The 19296-nt window shown below is 37.1% G+C and overlaps 1 protein-coding gene across 1 annotated transcript in view; it reads left to right on the forward strand.

The window, feature by feature from the left end:
- The window catches only part of LOC123527425 (uncharacterized), a 45700-nt gene extending 26932 nt beyond the window's left edge, over positions 1 to 18768 (forward strand). Inside the window, exons 4-14 of the mRNA XM_053524296.1 lie at positions 4144 to 4298; positions 4928 to 5097; positions 5465 to 5532; positions 6236 to 6341; positions 7259 to 7355; positions 8012 to 8107; positions 10497 to 10547; positions 11369 to 11513; positions 13426 to 13602; positions 16961 to 17099; positions 18656 to 18768. Of these exons, the coding sequence (XP_053380271.1) occupies positions 4144 to 4298; positions 4928 to 5097; positions 5465 to 5532; positions 6236 to 6341; positions 7259 to 7355; positions 8012 to 8107; positions 10497 to 10547; positions 11369 to 11513; positions 13426 to 13602; positions 16961 to 17099; positions 18656 to 18768 (1317 nt within the window). The remainder of the gene's footprint in view (positions 1 to 4143; positions 4299 to 4927; positions 5098 to 5464; positions 5533 to 6235; positions 6342 to 7258; positions 7356 to 8011; positions 8108 to 10496; positions 10548 to 11368; positions 11514 to 13425; positions 13603 to 16960; positions 17100 to 18655) is intronic.
- Positions 18769 to 19296: the final 528 nt, after the last annotated feature.

Below are 19296 nucleotides of genomic sequence, written 5' to 3' on the forward strand. Positions count from 1 at the left end.
TTGTTAACGTAAAGAAATCCAAAGCTTTTCCTTCAAGACTCCAATTCAGATAATCTCTGCTTTCATTTTCAGACCAGTTCAGGACCGACATGTAGCTCTTGAACTTCGTTTAAATGACAACCAACAGGACTTCCCATCATACCTTAAATTCTTAGGAAGTTTCTTTGGGTCACCCCGCCTTTCTTGATACTTTGGTACATATTTATGGTAATCATTATCATCTTCCTCTGAACTACTGTAATAATAATGTCGATTACCATATTTACTGCGTCGGGGTTGAAAGTGTTGTTGTCTATCTGTAGACGAAGATCTAGAAGACCTATGTCTTGAAGAAGTTTTTCTACTGTCATAATACGCAGATTCCTTAGCTTTGGAACTGTATTTATCACTATGTCTTGTCTGTCTACATTTTATGCAAGTACATCGTGACCTTGACCTTTTGTTGGAGTTTGCTTTACTATGATGGTTTCCTGAACTGTGTCTATCCCCAGATCTGCTACTACTACTTGACCTTGATGACCTTTCAGATGACATTGATGATTCAGATGACCTTGAACTTTCAGATGACGATGACCTATCATAGGACCTTGACCGTTATTGTTCGAGTGGCTAGATTTCTGATGTCTTGAAGATCTTTCTTTATATTTAGTATCTTCTGACCTTGATGTATGAGACCTAGCACCCTTGTCATCTGTCCTTGTTCTTGATGATTTAGTGTCATCTGACCTTGCTGTTTTGTCCATCTTTTTCACTGTGTGGATGTTTATGATGTAATTTAGTATTATCTGACCTTGGTGTTCTTTTGCCAGATTTAGTGTCTTTTAACCTTTTTTCTTTACTACCGGATTTAGTGTCATCTGACCTTAAATTGTATTTTTCTTGCTTGTGATGTTTACTGGGAGATGCAGAACGTTGAGGCGAAGATTGATATGGATATGATTTTTTTATCTCTTGACCTTACATCACGTGACCTTGATCTATGACCATTTGACCTCGTGTGGAGACTGAGACCTATTTCTTGAAGAACCATGATGTGACTCATGTCGCGATTTAGATCTATCTGACCTATGTCTAGACGGAGATCTAGAAGAACTGTGTCTAGTAGATCTATGCCTTGTATCAGATCTTTGATGTTTGGGCGACCTTGACCTGTGACGTTTGGAATGTTTATCTGTAATATTACTGTCGCTGGATTTGGTCGGTTCTTCGTGTACCTGTCTGTCGCCTGAATTTTTGTCGCTTGATCCTAATGGCTATCGGGATTATATGATGACTATTTATCTGCTACCGGTTCTGGGTGCGAAATATTTTGGTCAGAGATATTTGTTGGTGTGACAATTTCTTTCTTGATAGGAGACCTTGACCTTGCCCATGTACTAGAAGTACTAGGCCCTGTATGTAGTGATGTTGCTTGATTTGGGCGTTCATCAGACTGTGGTGTTTTTGGTAAGGCTCTAACATTGAAGCAATGTCTGTTCTATTCATGCCTTGACTTAAAGCTAACAACTGTTCAAGACATTCTTCAATTTGTTGATTTAATATTTTGCGTGGGGAATGGGAGATAATGGTCCCAAGGCGCCTGTCATGATGACGTCCCTTTCGGAGTCGTAAAACTATCTGTCAGAGTCGGTCGCACTAGTGGACTGCTTGTAACAGGTGCCTCTGTTGTTTGTTTTTACAGATAAAGTATCTGGATTAGGCGCAGGTTTTGGTGAAACACTAACTGCTACATTCCCCCTGTCTATTAATTTTATCTGGTGAAGTAACTGGAATTGTGAAATCAATATTTTCCAGTATATCTGTTGTTAATTCACCAGGGAACACCATAGCCAAAGCTTCTTTTGTGACAAATCCATATGTCTGTCTAAATGCTATTATTTTTTCCGCCTTCTTCGGTCCTATTGAAGGGATGTTCTGCAATTCCTCTTTGCCTGCCGTATTAATGTTGATGGACATTTTGTGTGTAATTAAATGTCAGTTGTCGGACAAAGCGTAATCACAATTTTTAATATTATGGGTATAGAATACACCAAAATATTTTATACTTTTTGTTGTAAATTGATATAAGTATAGAATACTCAGACACAATTTATTTTTCTTGTTTATTTATTTTCATGTATTTCCAGTATAGAATACTGAAGAAATAATTCAATTTTTATGGTCAAGTAGGTAGAACTGTTTTGTTTTGTGTATAGAATACAACAAAAATAATTTATCTCCAATGTTTATCTATTTAAATATATTTCCAGTATAGAATACTGAAGAAATAATTTAATATTAGAGATCTATATGGTAGAATTTATTTGTTTCGTGTATAGAATACGCCGAAAACAAAACACCTCAGATTACAAGCTACAGACACCCACTTGTGTATAAAATACACTTTTTACTCAAATATTTAAACCGGTCACTCAGACTCAAACAATAAATATTCAAATTTCTTATAGCAGTGTATTGGATACACTAAAATATTTTTCCATTGGTAGACACCACCATTTATATGGAAAAAAGTAAACCAACCTATTTCTGTCTGTATATCTGTTGAAAATAGTAGGTCTAGAAGACTGCTACTCTATAGTTTTTATTCTGTAATCTGTTAGAACCTGTAAGAAGAGCAAAGTGAGTCTAGAAGACTTCACCGGAAGTGGACAGGTTTCGTGAAAAAATTTCAACTAATTTCCGGCAGAAGTTGAAAAATTACTTGGCTTGAAACCTGGAGACTTTACAATTAAATCTATATTTCTTCTCCCAAGCTACAAAAGCCTTTTTCCTGACCGAAACCTTATTGTTGATTATATGATAAATAAATCAAACTAGAAGTCTGGAATTTATTTACCAGCCTGCTCAACCCTTCAGACTGCGCTTAAAACGAAAACCTTCAAGTCACTGCCAAACCTTATGTAGTGATAATCAATTTCGCCCTTATGCCGTGCCGGCCTATGACAAAAATGTCAACTCGAAATTGATGCTGTCTACCCTTACGGCAAATGACTGTATCTGCCCGCTAAATTGCCATTTGAATCCTCGTCGCCATTATTGTAAACATCATTGAATTAAGCCACAGTCAGATATACCTTATTGGCCAGGGGAGGACGGGGACTTACCCACGGAGATGTAAATTAGTAAGAAGAGATTACATACGTCTGTTCTCTGTGGTGACACTGTAAAGTCTGCTCTTCTAGTTGGAGAATCCCGCCCTCTAACGACTTCCGGAAGTAGGTATCACACCACTAATAATACCAACCTTTAGGAACACGGCCGCTAAATGTATCATCCGTCACAACAGGTGGCGCGTAACTGACCGCTTTCGACACAGTAAATTTAAACTCGTAATAATGTATTAAATACATTACATATCAATACAATATATTAGACACAACTAGAAATATAATTGCAAAGTACAAAAATGGTATTTACCTGAATATATATGTAATATATCCAAAGATACTTGGCTTATTTTGCAGAGTATGTAAATATATATGTTTCAAAAGATTGACCTTTGAAGTGACCAGATCGTGATTGGTTAAAATAAGTCACATGCCAAAATATTGGGGAGATTAATATAGGAGGTCATGATTTATTTCCCTTGGACCATTCATAAGTATTAGAGTATTTTGGCAAAAGTATGGAACACCAGACGGGAAACAAATAGGAAAATGAAATAAAATAACCAAAACTTTAAAGAGATTTACGTGTACCGTTATTTTACCCTACGACACTTGCATGAGAAAAAAGGCACTGAAGGGGAATCTCAGATGTACATTTTCGTCGTAAAATATTTAGGGCTATCGTTGTTTCATTAAAGATTTAGGAAAAAGTCGAAAAGGTATATAAAGATAGAAAATGGTGTTATTTCTTTATGGCGACATCTAAAAAATCAGCCTCTACTGATATAGTATGGTTATATTGCTTCGAGTTCTACCTTTTAACTGAAAAATATATTAACCCAATTCTCAGTTTCGTCTATCCTACTGTGACGGAGGGTTGGTGTGTCTGAAACTTGGCATGCGATTTCTCAAAAATCTACCAAACGGCAAAGTGTTTGTGGTAAGAAATATACTGACGATAATTGGAAATGTAAAGTTCTACAATAAAATTCTGTATAAAACATTTTGTGTCCGACATGTTTTTTTTTCTCTATAGTATTTCAACGACGGTGCCACCTGGGCTCAGGCGTCTACCTATGAGTCATTGTGCGGTGGTTTCCCTGGGTTTAAGATGGAAGGTGATCCTGGAAAACTGGGGTTTCTTTCCTTCGGAGGCCTCATGTTTGGCGACACGAATAAACATATAGGAAGGTACGTGTTCCGTTTCGTGTGGGTAAGTCTTAATCCTTTATACCCTGTTAAATTTCGCCCATCTTTCAATTTTGACAATACCATTAACTGTTAAAAGGGGTGCTTACCAAAAAGATACTGACTGAATGGCGAACAGTGCAGATCATGATCAGACTGCACGGATCTATATAGGGAGATGGCAGTCTGTGCGTTAGTATTGGTAGCAGCTGTAGCAGACATTGTGTAAATAGGATTTCCGCTTAAAATTATGCTTCAAAAAAATCAGAGATTTTTTGCAAAAAGCACGATACAGATGTCTATTGTTTGTTGTAAATATTTGCGCAAAAATGAATACTCAGCACTTGCATAGCGTCTGAACAATAAAATTCATTATCGGTACGTGCATTGTTATGTTTATACAGTTACTACAAGCCCGGACACTGCAGTTTTTATGCAAGTGTATTTAAAATGTTCTATTATTCGAATAATTGTAAATTTTGTCTCATTGGTTATTTTTTATATATATTCTTGCTGAACACAACCATGATAATTTCCAAATACATTTAATGTTGTAGAAGCTGCGTGGCTGGAAACCCATCTGAATGTTTTTGTAAAATTTCAGCCCATAGCTTACCCTTTTTATATTTCAGCTGGTCAAACCAAACGAGTACTATAAATGACGGTATAACAGGTGGCCCTCTGGCTCTGTTCGATCAAGATGGGCGAACGCTTGTTATTTCACCTTTCAACAACTTTATGTCAGCGTCCTTCCTCCATGATCAAAATAAGGGAGGCAACTACTACGGTGGCATAATGGGAGGTAAGTCGTATGTTACCGAAGATACAAAAAAATGTTATGAATCTGATAGAAGAATATCTCTTAAGACTTTCTGATAGAAGTTATTTTTTCAGACTATAGCCAGGATTTCGATGTACATGTAAATGCATTCCTTTTTTGTCAGCCATGTAGTTGGAGGCTAGTTGTCCAGTCACCGGACCCCTAGGTACTAACTGAGGTCACTGCGATAGAAGAATTTATGTTATATTTTTGCAGGTGTGACATTGTACCTGCTTTTTCCTTTTGTAGTGAAGGTTTTGAAATCATGAAGTACATACGGTTTCTGTCGTTTATCTATCGTCTTAAAAGCAAATGAAACATTCGTATTTGTGTTTCATTTTTTTTTCAGGTGTGTCGACTATTCCCGCAAAATACCATCAGGATTTCATCATGTATTATGGCAAAGGCATAAATAAGGTAATAGGAATTTTCTACCTCCGGTTACTACAGATATACTTTAACAACATTTAAAGATGAGAGTTGTTTTACTGTAAGACTTTAAATTTGTTGGCACTATCCATGTTTATATTATTTAATTTATGAGTTTGTTTAAGGTAATGGGCCCGATGTGACATTCGGTATATTCCGTTCGATTACTTATAGACCTTTTTACAATGCTATTGGTTGCCCTGATGTTTTACCGAATGTTTTGAGTTAATGCGCATACGCATTTTTCACTCTGTAAGCGACTTCGGCATGTGGATAACTAAGTTATAATTTTAAAATCTTTGGCTACTGATAAGTAGTTTAGACTGGACAGACTGTAAACGTTTTATCTAACTGGAAGCGAACGATATGCCTCTGTAGGGTGGTATACAAGCTTCTTGGAGGAAGCGAAATGATTTTCTTCAATGTTTTCAAAGATTCATGATATACTCAGAAAATTCAGCCTATAAAAAAACTGACGTTCGTCTAATTTTTTGCTTCACAAATTTGGATAAGTGGACTGCAAGAAAGTTTTCACAATGGCAGTCTGTCGGATACGTTTAAATCTATGCTATCGGAATTAAAAAAAAAACCCCCAAAAACGTCAAGCATTGACTTCTGGTAAAAGAGAAGTTAAGAAATAGCAGATAACATTAGTATCATCACGTGATTATATATATATATATATTGACAGGCGTTTGAAGGATGGGGCAAAACTTTAAGAAATTTCTATGGCAAGAGCACAAAACAACAAGATGGCGATATCACTATAAAATATCTCGGATACTGGACAGATAATGGTAAGATCTTCCTACGTATTTTCAGCCTCTATTGTGTGCGAGATCAAATGCATGCCGCAATTATACTATTTTAGTAGCTAGGTTTTTAATCTGGTATGTTAATCACTAGATATCTATATTCTAAAAACTTAAGGTGTATACTGGTGTAACACGGAGTTATTTACTCGTACAATGTATCTAGGTTCTTATACCACTGTAACACGGAGCTGTTTGTAATCCCCTACCGCTAGGTTTACCGGAGGGGACATATGGTTTGCCTCCCCCAGCCCCCTCCCTCACCCTAAGTTTGTCAGTTAGTCTCACAGAGTGGGATTCTGTTATAACTTTTAAAATATAAGACGTTTTTTTCATTAAACTTGACATATGGATGGATGGCAGACTATGGAGAACACGCACGTGTTTTTGCTGTTGCTATTGCAAAACCATGCAGTTATTATGGCAACAAATAGCCAAATAATATGACAAAAATGGCAGAGAGCGATTTTTTAATAACTTAAATAGTACAAATTATCTGTTAATGGGTGGATAGCAATATTGAGAATAAGCACGCCATTTTATTTTGTTGTTATGGCAACAAATGTAATTGCTGACAAATAGTAAAAAAATATGACAAAGAAAGTGGAGTTTGCGATAACAATAAATAGTATCAGATCTTTTTATGAAACTTGATACGCGGGTGCATGGATACATGGCAATAAATATTAATGTTCTATGTAGGCGCATATTACTACTATAACACGGAGAATGGGATTACTTGTTCTATGTAGGTGCGCAATATTACTATAACACGGAGAATGGTATTATATGTTCTATTTAGGTGCGTATTACTACTGTAACACGGAGGATGATATTATATGTTCTATTTAGGTGCGTTTTACTACTGTAACACGGAGGATGATATTATATGTTCTATTTAGGTGCGTATTACTACTATCACACGGAGAATGGTACGAATTATGAACAGACGGTCCTTGGTGTTAGGGATTACGCCAACAAAATGAATATACCCTATAGGTATGATGACTATAGAACAACTTTAGTGAGATAAACTTTAAACTTTTGTAAGGGATTTAATAACTGTTGAATTTAAACTTTATTGGTGAAAGATTAAAGCTTGTTGAACGCCCAGAAACAAGAAACATGGCTAAGTATAATGTAGAATGGACTTAAACCTGTACTGCCTTAAAATCTCGAAAAAATGCATTTAACCCTTTAAAACAAGGTGGCAGTGGGGCAGTGGTTAGCAGGTTAGACTACAACGCCAGCGATCCGGGTTCGATTCCATGTCGAGGTTCATAGTCTGTTTTTTGTTCATTCTGGGTGATTTACTCGGTGTGTTTTGAAGCATTTAGATTCATTGAACCTCTTTTATGTTTACTTGAGATGTATCTTGTCTTCATACCATGCCTGATGCCACGTCAAAAAAGTCAATGTCACAGTTTACGGTATTTTAAATAGATACATACATGTTTCTATATGTAATGCAATTCGGTATTTGACTTTTGAAGAAAGAAACAGGTGACTGCTTTCAACTATACATATGATAAATCATATTGCAGTTATAATTATAGTTTAGAAACATTTTTCTTTATTGTGCCCTAGAAGTTAACATGATGTAATTGTTGCCGAATTGCCGTGATGTGACTGTATTCTCACTTGCATTTTTTTAGGTATTTTCAGTACGATTCGTGGTGGTATTACAAAGGGATTGGTGGCGGCGTGAAGACCTGGGTCGCTAGGCCGGACGTATTTCCTGATGGCTTTGAGTAAGCATTTAGTCAATAATAAACGATGTCTTTCAGCTACGGTTCAGTAATGATTGAAACTCTTGATTTCTGTTTATTTCTAATAATGAAGTTAGAATTCTTCAGACCAAATGCTAAATTTATAAATGAAAAAAGGTGCTCTTCAGTGTAGTTTAAACTATTTAGTGAATACTGGTCAGTGACAGTTTTGAGAATGCTATGAATATTTGTTATCAGGCAATATTGACAGCACCTCTAAACTGGATACTTCTCTTAACCGAATAGCTCTCTAAACCGTACACTTCTCTAAACCGGATACCCCTCTAAACCGGATACCTCTCTAAACCAAACAGAAAGCTCGATCCCAAAGCAGCCCGGTTTAGAGTGATTCTCTTGTACCATGAACACTTAGCCAGAAGGTAGTATTCACATCTTTACGAACTTTACTTAGTAAGTAGTACGCACAGCGCCATGGACGCTATTCAGTGAACAATTTTCAGTGAGTAATATTCACTGAACAATAGTCATTTAGAATTTATCAGTCAATACTGGAGTACCGCCCACTTGACAATTCCAAACAAACAAACAACAAACGGACTGAATGCAGAAACGAATGACCGGTGGGCCACATACACGCATCACCGGGATGTCCGCTCTTCTAAAGAAAGTAGAAGATAAAGACAGTTTACTTACATGGCTCTTTTCGAATAGAAATATCATAGGGATAAGTCAGGAGCCAACAAAATTTGACACAAAGCTTCTGAGTATGATGTATGAATTAGAAAATGTAAAACAATTCGAAAGGACATATGTAGCGTCAGTTAGTTTTACGTTTTGACATTTAAAGTACAGAAATTGTTAGTATCAATTTTTGACAGATCTGAAGCTGATATGAGCCGCGCCATGAGAAAACCAACATAGTGGCTTTGCGACCAGCATGGATCAGGATCCATGCTGTTCGCTAACGGTTTCTATAAATGCAATAGGCTTTGAAAGCGAACAGCATGGATCCTGACCAGACTGCGCGGATGCGCAGGCTGGTCTGGATCCATGCTGGTCGCAAAGCCACTATGTTGGTTTTCTCATGGCACGGCTCAATTATATTTCTTATGCTTTTTAATGTGATTATAAGACTTTTGAAAATTTTAAGTATCATTGAAACGGGTTGTAAAATAATGTATTACAATATAAACGTTTTGTTGTGAAATTCATAGCTTAACCGCGTAATTTGTGAAATTATGTGTAAATCTTGATGCTTGAGGGTTCATGGTGACATGTTAATAGAATTAAATATTAGCATATTAGCAAATAATCATCGTCTTTATCTAAAAGTTCAGCGACGTCGTGAATAAATTCAAACAAAGAAATATAGACATAATCATACATGCAATAAGAGTCTTTATTACATACTCGTTTCTATTCCCCGTTAAGTTACACTGGTACCGGAAACGTCAATATTTTTCCATACACCGACGCCTGAATTTCATATCGGGTGCGTGACATAATTCAGTGTGTGTTGTTGCACTATTTTTTCTATTTAGTTCAGTATTGTCAATCCTTTTCAGGCTATTGAACATATTTATGATATTTAGATAATATTTATACGTGTAGATGCGTATGTAATAAAAATGTTATTATCTTTGCATCGGGAAATATGCACTCGTTCTTCAGCGGAAGAATACTGCGCTCCTAAAGTCGCGCAATATTTCCGCTGAAGAACTCGTGCATATTTCCCGATACAAAGCTAATAACCTATAAACAGCTGATGTGTTCGGACTCTTATGCAGGGTGTGTGATGGTTACTTCCCTTCTTAGCGACAACTTGCGTAACGATGTTCGCGTTAGCTAGATAAATATTGAGAATATTATCTTGTTATCTTGTTAATATTTGCGATATTTTTTCTCAAGTAAGATGAATATCGAAATACAAATAATAGTTCTAAGAGCACAGGCACTAGACCAGAAAGAAAATGCCACTGTATATGTTATACCCTACCCCTAGGTATACTATAAGAGCCGTGGTCATGAACGGGAAAATACACTAACCCATTTCAATCGCGCATTTTTCACCTAAAATGCGCAGTTCGGTAAATGGGTACTATGCATATTGAACAAGTGGTAATTCATCTTCCATCGTTCACCGTCACATTATTTTAATATTTCGGAATATATCATTTTGATTCGAATTTCGGTTATTTCAAAGTAAAACGCTCGATCCCTTAGAATTCGAGATTCCGAGTTTTAGTTTTAGAAAAAAGAAACTGACATGAAATACACCTTAAAAGCAAAAAACAAAAAATATATATATAAAAAAAGAAAAGAATAATAATAATAATAAAATAAATAGATAAAAAGAATCATTTAAAGGTGTAAGATTTCTGTATGTACCTTTTGATTTTTTTTCTTTCAGAAATGTTACAAAAATGATAAAGTACCCAGCAGCTGCTCATAACAGATACTGGTAAGCATGTTTGCATAGTCCCGCCCTTCCTACGTTATAAAGTGTTAAATATGTATATTTTGTCATGTTGTCGCCGGACTACACCAGTTACCGGCCATGTGTTAAAAGAAAAGCTTTGGCCAGGCGGATGGTATACACAACCAGTAATAGCAGTTTCAAGTAACGAATGGACCCGTAATGACAACATGCATTTTACGTGATTGAATATTGAAATCTCCCAACGAAACTTTGGCATTCTCCGGCTGCTAATGTAGCTGTACGAGCAGCCAGCCGGAATATACGGGAATATGCCGAAGTTCAATACGGAGAACACGTAGGCGCCCGGAGTCCATATTCATTGCAGTTCCATTTCCGTATGCACAGTAGCGAGTGCGGCAATAAGTTGAAAGACATGCCAGTTTACGTAATCAGGTTTAGCCTTTCTACCATTCGTGAAGCATTTATTTCTCTTTTAGAAAACTATAATAATCTCTGGACACGTTTAGTTTTGACAGATTCGCTAAGAGTTTTCGTACAAGATCATACCGCGTTCTTGGATTTGTTGACCCCTTTGTCTCATTGTCCTGTAATTTCCCAGCTGCGTGGCATTACGCGTATGACTAAAAAGTATTTTTTTATCACATATTCTCAATTTTTATCGTTATTCTCCATTTTTATCATTATTCTCCATTTTTATCAATTATTCTCGATTTTAATCAATTATTCTCCATTTTTTATCAATTATTCATCACTTATCAATTATCCTCCACTTATCAATTATTCTCAGTTTTTATCATTAAATTTTTTTCTACATTTTTTTAAAATTATTCTCCAATTCACAGGGCTTCGGATACAACTTATGCTAAACAAAATGGCGGGAAATACGATTTCATTGTTGAGAAGTATAAAGCCGTACCGATCTCTAAGCAGTTCTGGATGGACCTTTTTAGCGAAGCCAAAAAATGGGGCATGGTGCTATACGAGCAGGTAACTTCTGGCCTCCAAAATGGTTCTGCTGAAGTATATAGTAAACCAAACCAATGTTGACGGTGACCGTTGTTTAAAAAAAGTTGATTTGCAAATCAAATAGCAAAATAAAAAACAATTCAGTGGTTTCCCTTCACTACTGTATATGTAAATATTTCTCCTGTGGCTAAAATCAGATGTTTCTGCAGTTTTATGCATATGTAACAAAAAATAATATCTTGAAACTATGTAAAGTAAAAATACATTTTGGTGACTTTCATCAAATATCCACACAAAAAAGTATTTTCGTCACAATTTTGTTTCGTCCTTTTGCAGTTCATTCGATCTTTACAATTTTTGTACTAAAATATTTTTTTCCTGAAAAGAACATTTTTTTCAGAAATTTTAAATTCTAATACACTTGTACATAAAAGAACACCCTTAAGAAAAAAGAAAACCAGAACTTGATTTTTTTTTCGATAGGTTTTTATCTCGACTATTCGAAGAATAGTCTAGCTATTCTACTCACCCTGGCGTCGGCGTCGGCGTCGGCGTCACACCTTGGTTAAGTTTTTGCATGCAAGTACATACAGCTATCATTTAAAGGCATATAGCTTTGAAACTTATTTATTCTTTTTCTAGGTCAATTACCAACCTCACTGGGTCAAGTTCCATAACTCTAACATGTATTTTGAGCAAATTATGCCCCCTTTTGGACTTAGAAAATTCTGGTTAAAGTTTTACATGCAAGTTACATATCCCAAAACTAATGCAGATATTGAATTGAAATTTCACATGTGTCTTCCGGGGATTAAAATAGTTGATAGCACCAGCCATAACATTGCGACATTCATTTTGGCCAAAGTAGCGCCCTTTTGGATTCAAAATTCATGGTTCATTTCGTATGCGCAGTGCAAGTACTATTACAGCTATTACTAATAGGTTATTTAATTCTGAAACATTTTTTCTCTTTTAGAAAATTACCTACTCTAACCGGTTACAGATCCTAAACTACGACATAGTTTCTTGGAAATTTTGCCCCTTTTATTGTCGGGTAATTTTGGCTGCGTGCATTACGCTATGACTAAAAGGTATATAAAGATTCTCAATTTTATTTTTTCTTTTTATCTGACTCAATTTTATCCAATTACTCATTTGATCAGATCCCATTTTTTTTTACATTATTCTCAAATTATCCCCCTTTATTATCCAACCCGGTTAAATTTTTTTCACATGCTTTTAAAATATCTCCAATACACTACAATATGTAAATGAAATTTACATGTTCTTGGGTTTAGAAAAGTTGAAAGCCGTACCATAACTCTAAACAGTTTTTGGACGCGAAAGGTTGGCTATCGGAGGCGGCCCCAATGGTTCTGGACGTATAAGTAAAAAAATTCTGGTGACCGTTTTTAACAGAAGTTGATTGCAATCCCAAAATAATTCAGATTTTCACTCTGAAATTAAAATTTCTCTCGTGGTTAATAAAACTAGTTGTTATGCATTCAAAAATTATCTTGAAACTAGATAGTTATTTTGGTCTAAATTATCCCCTTTTCGTAAATTAATATCCTCTTTTGAATATTTTACATTTTTGGTTAATATTTTTTCTGTAAGAAATATTTTCAGAATATCAACCTTGACTGACTTACGGAAAACAGCTCTTGTTACTCATATCTTGAACTTGAAATACTAGCAATTAAAATAATAGATTTAGATATATCTGTCTGACTTCTATTTTACTTATTGTTAAAACATTCACACTTCAGGCTTCCTTCTCCCACACCCCATAGTTTTCACTCCTGACATTAGATTGTAGAAATTGTGGAATTTAAAGGTTTTTTTTCTCTTCTTAGTAGAATACAAATCAATTCAACCATCTTAATAAGGATTTCTATATGAAATGACATGGCATTTTACTTTTTCGTTTTAGGATTGGTTAAATGTTGAATTTAGCGGCTTGAATGCGTTTCTACATGACCTTGACCTTGGAGCGAAATGGCTGACCCAGATGGCGGATGCAGCGCAGGATAGCGGTATCTACATCCAGTACTGTATGGCCAATCCTAGACACGCAATGCAATCCCTTCTGTATCCGGCAGTCACACAGGCAAGTACCCAGACATGCCGTTTCTGCATGTTCAGACAGGCTGGTTGTTCTATATCGAATACTATATGGCCTAACTTTAATGCTAGACACTATTAGGCGCGCAGGTTGGTTTGTGTCCAATGCAAGACACGTTGGTTCGTGTCCAATGCCAGACACGCTATTAGGCGCGCAGGTTGGTTTGTGTCCAAAGCTAGACACGCTATGAGGCGCGCAGGTTGGTTTGTGTCTAATGCTAGACACGCTATTGGGCGCGCAGGTTGGTTTGTTCCAATGCTAGACACGCTATAGGCGCCGCAGGTTAGCTGTGACACAAACGTGCTTGGACCAAGGTGGGCTTATCCAATGCTAGACAACGCTAATAGCGCGCCAAGTTGTTTATCCATGCTAGACACGCTATAGGCGCAACATTGTTCTATTCCAACTTAACAAAGGCTGTTTTTCGTACAGACCCCGACTATTAGGCGCGCGGTGGTTGTGTTCAATCCAGAATTGGTTTGTGTCCAATATCTAGCAATCCTTTTTGGCGCGCAGGTAGTTGTTTTCAAACGACCAGAACATCTATAGGGCGTTAGGTTTTTTCGTCCAATTTCAGACACGGCTGTTTGTGTCAAGTAAGACAAAAGACACGACCACAGTTGTTTTATCCAATGCAGACACGCATTGGGCGCCATGTTTGTGTAATTGCAAACGGAAAAGGGCACACAAGGTTGTTTCTTACCAAATCTGACACTCTTTGTAGCGCCAGGTTTTTTGTCAGTCTAGACCAACGCTATAAGGGACCCAAAAGTTGGTTCATTCCAATGCTAGACACGCTATTGCACCAGTTCTATTGTCCAATATAGGCCGTATGGGCCGCGCAAGCCTATTGATTTTGTCCAAGCTAGCACGCTTTAGGCGCGGAAAGAGATTTTGCCATGCCAAGTAGAACACGCTAAAGCGCGAGGTTTTCGTCCATAATGCTGGAAGATTGGGGCTTCAGGTTTTTTGTCAAATTTCTAGAACACGTATATTGCGCGGTTTATATTTATGAACACAATGCTAGTCACGTATCGCGATTAGTTAATGTGTAATGTAAACCTATTTTAGCTAGGTTGGTTTGTTTTCCAATGCTAACCGCTATTGGGCGCGACAGGTTTGTTTTGACTAATAAATTCGCTTTGATTGCGTAAGGGGTAGGTTGGTTTTTCCAATCTAAACGTTGGATTGTGTCCATGCTGACAGCTATTGGGCGCGCAGGTTGGTTTGTGTCCAATGTAGACACGCTATTGGGCGCGCAGGTTGGTTGTGTCCAATGCTAGACACGCTATAGGGCGCGCAGGTTGGTTTGTGTCCAATGCTAGACACGCTATTAGGCGCGCAGGTTGGTTTGTGTACAATGCTTGACAGGTTGGTTTGTATCCAATGCTAGACACGCTATTGGGCGCGCAGGTTGGTTTGTATCCAATGCTAGACACGCTATTAGGCGCGCAGGTTGGTTTGTGGCCAATGCTAGATAGGCTGGTTTGTATCAAATGCTAGACACGCTATTAGGCGCGCAGGTTGGTTTGTATCCAATGCTAGACACGTTGGTTTGTGTCCAATGCTAGACACGCTATTTGGCGCGCAGGTTGGTTTGTATCAAGTGCTAGACATGCTATTAGGCGCGTAGGTTGGTTTGTGTCCAATGCTAGACACGTTGGTTTGTGTCCAATGCTAGACACGCTATTGGGCGCGCAGGTTGGTTTGTGTCCAATGCTAGACACGCTATTGGGCGCGCAGGTTGGTTTGTGTCCAATGCAAGACACGCTATAGGGCGCGCAGGTTGGTTTGTGTCCAATGCTAGACACGCTATTGGGCGCGCAGGTTGGTTTGTGTCCAATGCTAGACACGCTATAGGGCGCGCAGGTTGGTTTGTGTCCAATGCTAGACACGCTTTTGGGCGCGCAGGTTGGTTTGTGTCCAATGCTAGACACGCTATTGGGCGCGCAGGTTGGTTTGTGTCCAATGCTAGACACGCTGTTGGGCGCGCAGGTTGGTTTTTGTCCAATGCTAGACACGCTACAGGGCGCGCAGGTTGGTTTGTGTCCAATGCTAGACACGCTATTAGGCGCGCAGGCTGCTAGAAACGCTATATAGGCACTCAGGTTAGTTTGTGTCCAATGCTAGACACGCTATTAGGCAAACAGGCTAGTTGCTCTTCATCCAGTATAATACAAATTATGCATCTACAAGGAACGGTTTCTTATCCAATCCTAGACAAACAATGTCTAATGGACACATATGCCAACAGTTCTTTATCCAGTCCTAGACACGCCATATAGACAATACATTAAATGTTCTATATCCAACCTTAACACACAGGCAAATTGTTCTTTCGTACAGACGCACGCACTAGTTCAGACACGTCGTTCGTACAAAGAGGCTTGTTGTTCTATATCCAGAATTGTATGACCAACGTTATCCTATGCAATCCTTTCTGTACCCGGCAGTCGCACATTTAAGTTGTTATTCCTAAACGACCAAGAGACACACGGGTTAGTTGTTTTCTTTCCAGTCCTATAATATGCAGCCACACAGGCAAGTTTTCTCTTATCCAGTTACAGACAAACCGCACAGACACACAGTAAAATGTTCTTATCCACTCCAAAACGCACCATTGGGCGCACATTTCAGTTGTTATTTATCTAGTCCTAAACGGAATATGTTTGCACACAAGAATGTTTTTCCTTACAAAATCCTATACTTACTATGTAAGCACACAAAGGTTTTCTTCATCCAGCCGTACTCAAACCGTGCAGAAACACAGACAAATTGTTCATTACCCAATTCTAGACACGCCATACAGTCCAAAAAGTAATCCTACTTGCAGTAATATATGGCCTAATGGAGACTCGTTTCGCAAGCTCTTCTCAAAAATTGTCATTTTAACCACAGTTGCAAGACCTGGACGTGGAATGACGAAAATATTGCCATGCCAAAACGATAAACAAACAAGACATAAACCCGTTTTCATCCAAAGAAACTGAGATAAAAGAATTTCACTTCTAGATATTTCTTAGTCTAGATATTTCTTATTTCATAAGAGAAAAGTATCATTTTACGCGGTACTTTATATTTATAAAGACAAAACACAGTATCTCTATCTACTAATATCGCGATTACGATTAAATGTGTAAGGGTAAACTTATTTTACTTATTTTATGCTTTGCCTCTGTACATATTTCGACTTTTATTTTAACCAGCTAAACTTTGTATGTGAATTACTAGTACCTAGGCTACAATTATATTTTGACTAAATTAAACTTCGCATTTGTATTGCGTAGGCTAGGGTGTATTTAAGTTTTTATTGTGAATTCTATAAGATTGTTGAATGTCTTAGGCTAGGGTATCCAATGATTACCATCCTGGGGATGGCCAATGGAGCATCGGAATATCTTCTATTTTCGCAGCGGCGATGGGCGTGGCTCCATACAAAGACACATTCTGGACTACAGAGGTACAACCTGGAAATCCATACGGTATGTGTTTGTGTTACAATGTAACGTTTCATAAAGGATATTACTGAAAAAATGCAAAGAAATCAGTTATCTCGTAACTGTTGTATTAAGAAATCAAGTCCACTTAACCCACGTGGACCTTATATAGACCTTTCCGCAGCAATGTTCTCTTTGAGGTAGTAGATCCGTAGTGACACTTGGTAATTTCCGTATGATGACGTATTCTCCTTAGGCAATTCGGCATTCTCCGGACATAAAGTAGCTCAATGCGTGCACAATTTTCCGTAAAATAACGGAAAATACCGAAATTTCACACTCAAAATACGTAATTTGTTGGCTGTCATGGAGTCATTAAGATGTCGATTCCAATAATTTTTGATAGGGTACATTTCAACTACTTTGGACATCATTTTTTGAATATCAATTTTCACTCTTTAAAAGTTTCAGGATAGCTTTGTCAACATAAAAACAACGTTTCCCTGTAAAAAATGTAAATTTTAGAAAAAAAAATTTTTTTAGAAATTTTTCATATTTTAAAAGGAAAATGCATTTTAGCATAAAAATTGAATCATGAAAAAACATTTTTCAAATTAAAAAAAAAACTTGCTAGTACCATCTCAGGAGATTTAGAATGACGTTTAACTAAATATTGCAAAGAAAAGCCGAAATCAAAAAGAAAACTGTTACGAACAAGATGGATTTTTTGTAGCTTCAACTCAGATTTATTTTTAATATTGATTTGTGAACAAAGGAAATAAAGCCCCAATAATGGCCTCAGTATACAGTTTGGGTATCATCATAATCAATTTAACGTGTTTGATTTTGAATTGTTAAAGCTAGAAAAAAAACATTTAATTTCTAATACCCCATGATACAAAGTATTTCTGGGTGGGGGGGGGGGGGGGGGGGGGGTGCGGGGGCTTTTGGGAGCACGCTTCCATCCTCTGTCCCCCCTTTAACCTATCCCTCACTTTCTTAAACTGGCACAAATCAATTTTGGAAGACACAATGGGGTCTATGTTTTCAAACCGTAAACTAAAAACAATCCCGATCAAACACGGTGCCACATTCGGGTAATAGGTCAATAATAAAGGTCCGCTGAGGGTCAAAGGGTAAAAACCCAGGCCAGACATGGGTGGCTTTGCCCATACTTCAAAACTACTAAAAAAGATTTCCAACCTTAAAACTTCCCAAGTCGCATGCTTTTGGAAAAATCAATTCGAACTTTAAATCAAAGGTCATGTCAAAAACATTTTTTTACCCTGTTAAAAACGGCCTCTTGGGATTAAATACCTTAATGTAGCTCTATTGCGTATTTTCTTTTCAGGCCGTACAAACCAATTGGAAACTAATATACTTTTCCACTTAAGTACGGGACCTTGGGCCCAATGATATGATGGGCTAAAAAATGTATGGGTTTGAAAAGAAAGTTAGCGAAAACAATTTTAAAAGTGAACGAGTAAAGGGTAAAAATGTTCGATTTGATAAGTCTATAGCGAAAAACAAATTAAATGAAGCATGTGTGGAGCTAAAAAATTTTCGATGTTGATGAAGTAAGATAGAAAAACAATTTAAAGGAAGCGATGAGATTGGAGCTACAAATGATCGTGTTGATGAGAAATATAGAAACAATTTAAGTGGCGTGGAGGGGGCTACAAAGTATCTATTGATAGAAGAAAGAACAAATTAAGTAAGCGATGAAAGGGGCTACAAATGGATCGTTTGAGAGGATGGGAACAAATTTAAAGTAAGCGATGTTGGGTAAAAATTATCGATTTGATAAGTAAGAAAAGGGAACAAAAAATTTTAAAGTGAGCAGGTGTAGGGTAAAAATGTTCGATAAAGTAATTGGGGAACAAAAATTTTAAAAGTGAAGCGATTTGATAGAAGTACAAATGTTTCGATGTTTAAGGGTTATGGGGAACAACAATATTAAAGTGAAATGATGTGATAAGCGCAGAGTATCGATTTTGATGAAGTAATATGGGAAACAATTTAAAAGTGAAGCGTGTGATGGGAGCTCAAAGTATCGATGTTGTAAAAGAAAAGAAAAGGAAAAAAATTTAAAAGTAAGTAAGTGATGGGGCGCCGATTCGATGTTGTGAATAAGTATTGGAACAATTTTAAAGTGAAGTTGTTGGAGCTCCAAATGTAGGGGTTTTTGAGGGTTTAGATAGAAAAATAAAAAGGGGTTTAGGGGATGAAGTAAGGAAGGGTA

Source organism: Mercenaria mercenaria, chromosome 15 (genome assembly GCF_021730395.1).
Source record: "Mercenaria mercenaria strain notata chromosome 15, MADL_Memer_1, whole genome shotgun sequence".
NCBI lineage: Eukaryota > Metazoa > Mollusca > Bivalvia > Venerida > Veneridae > Mercenaria > Mercenaria mercenaria.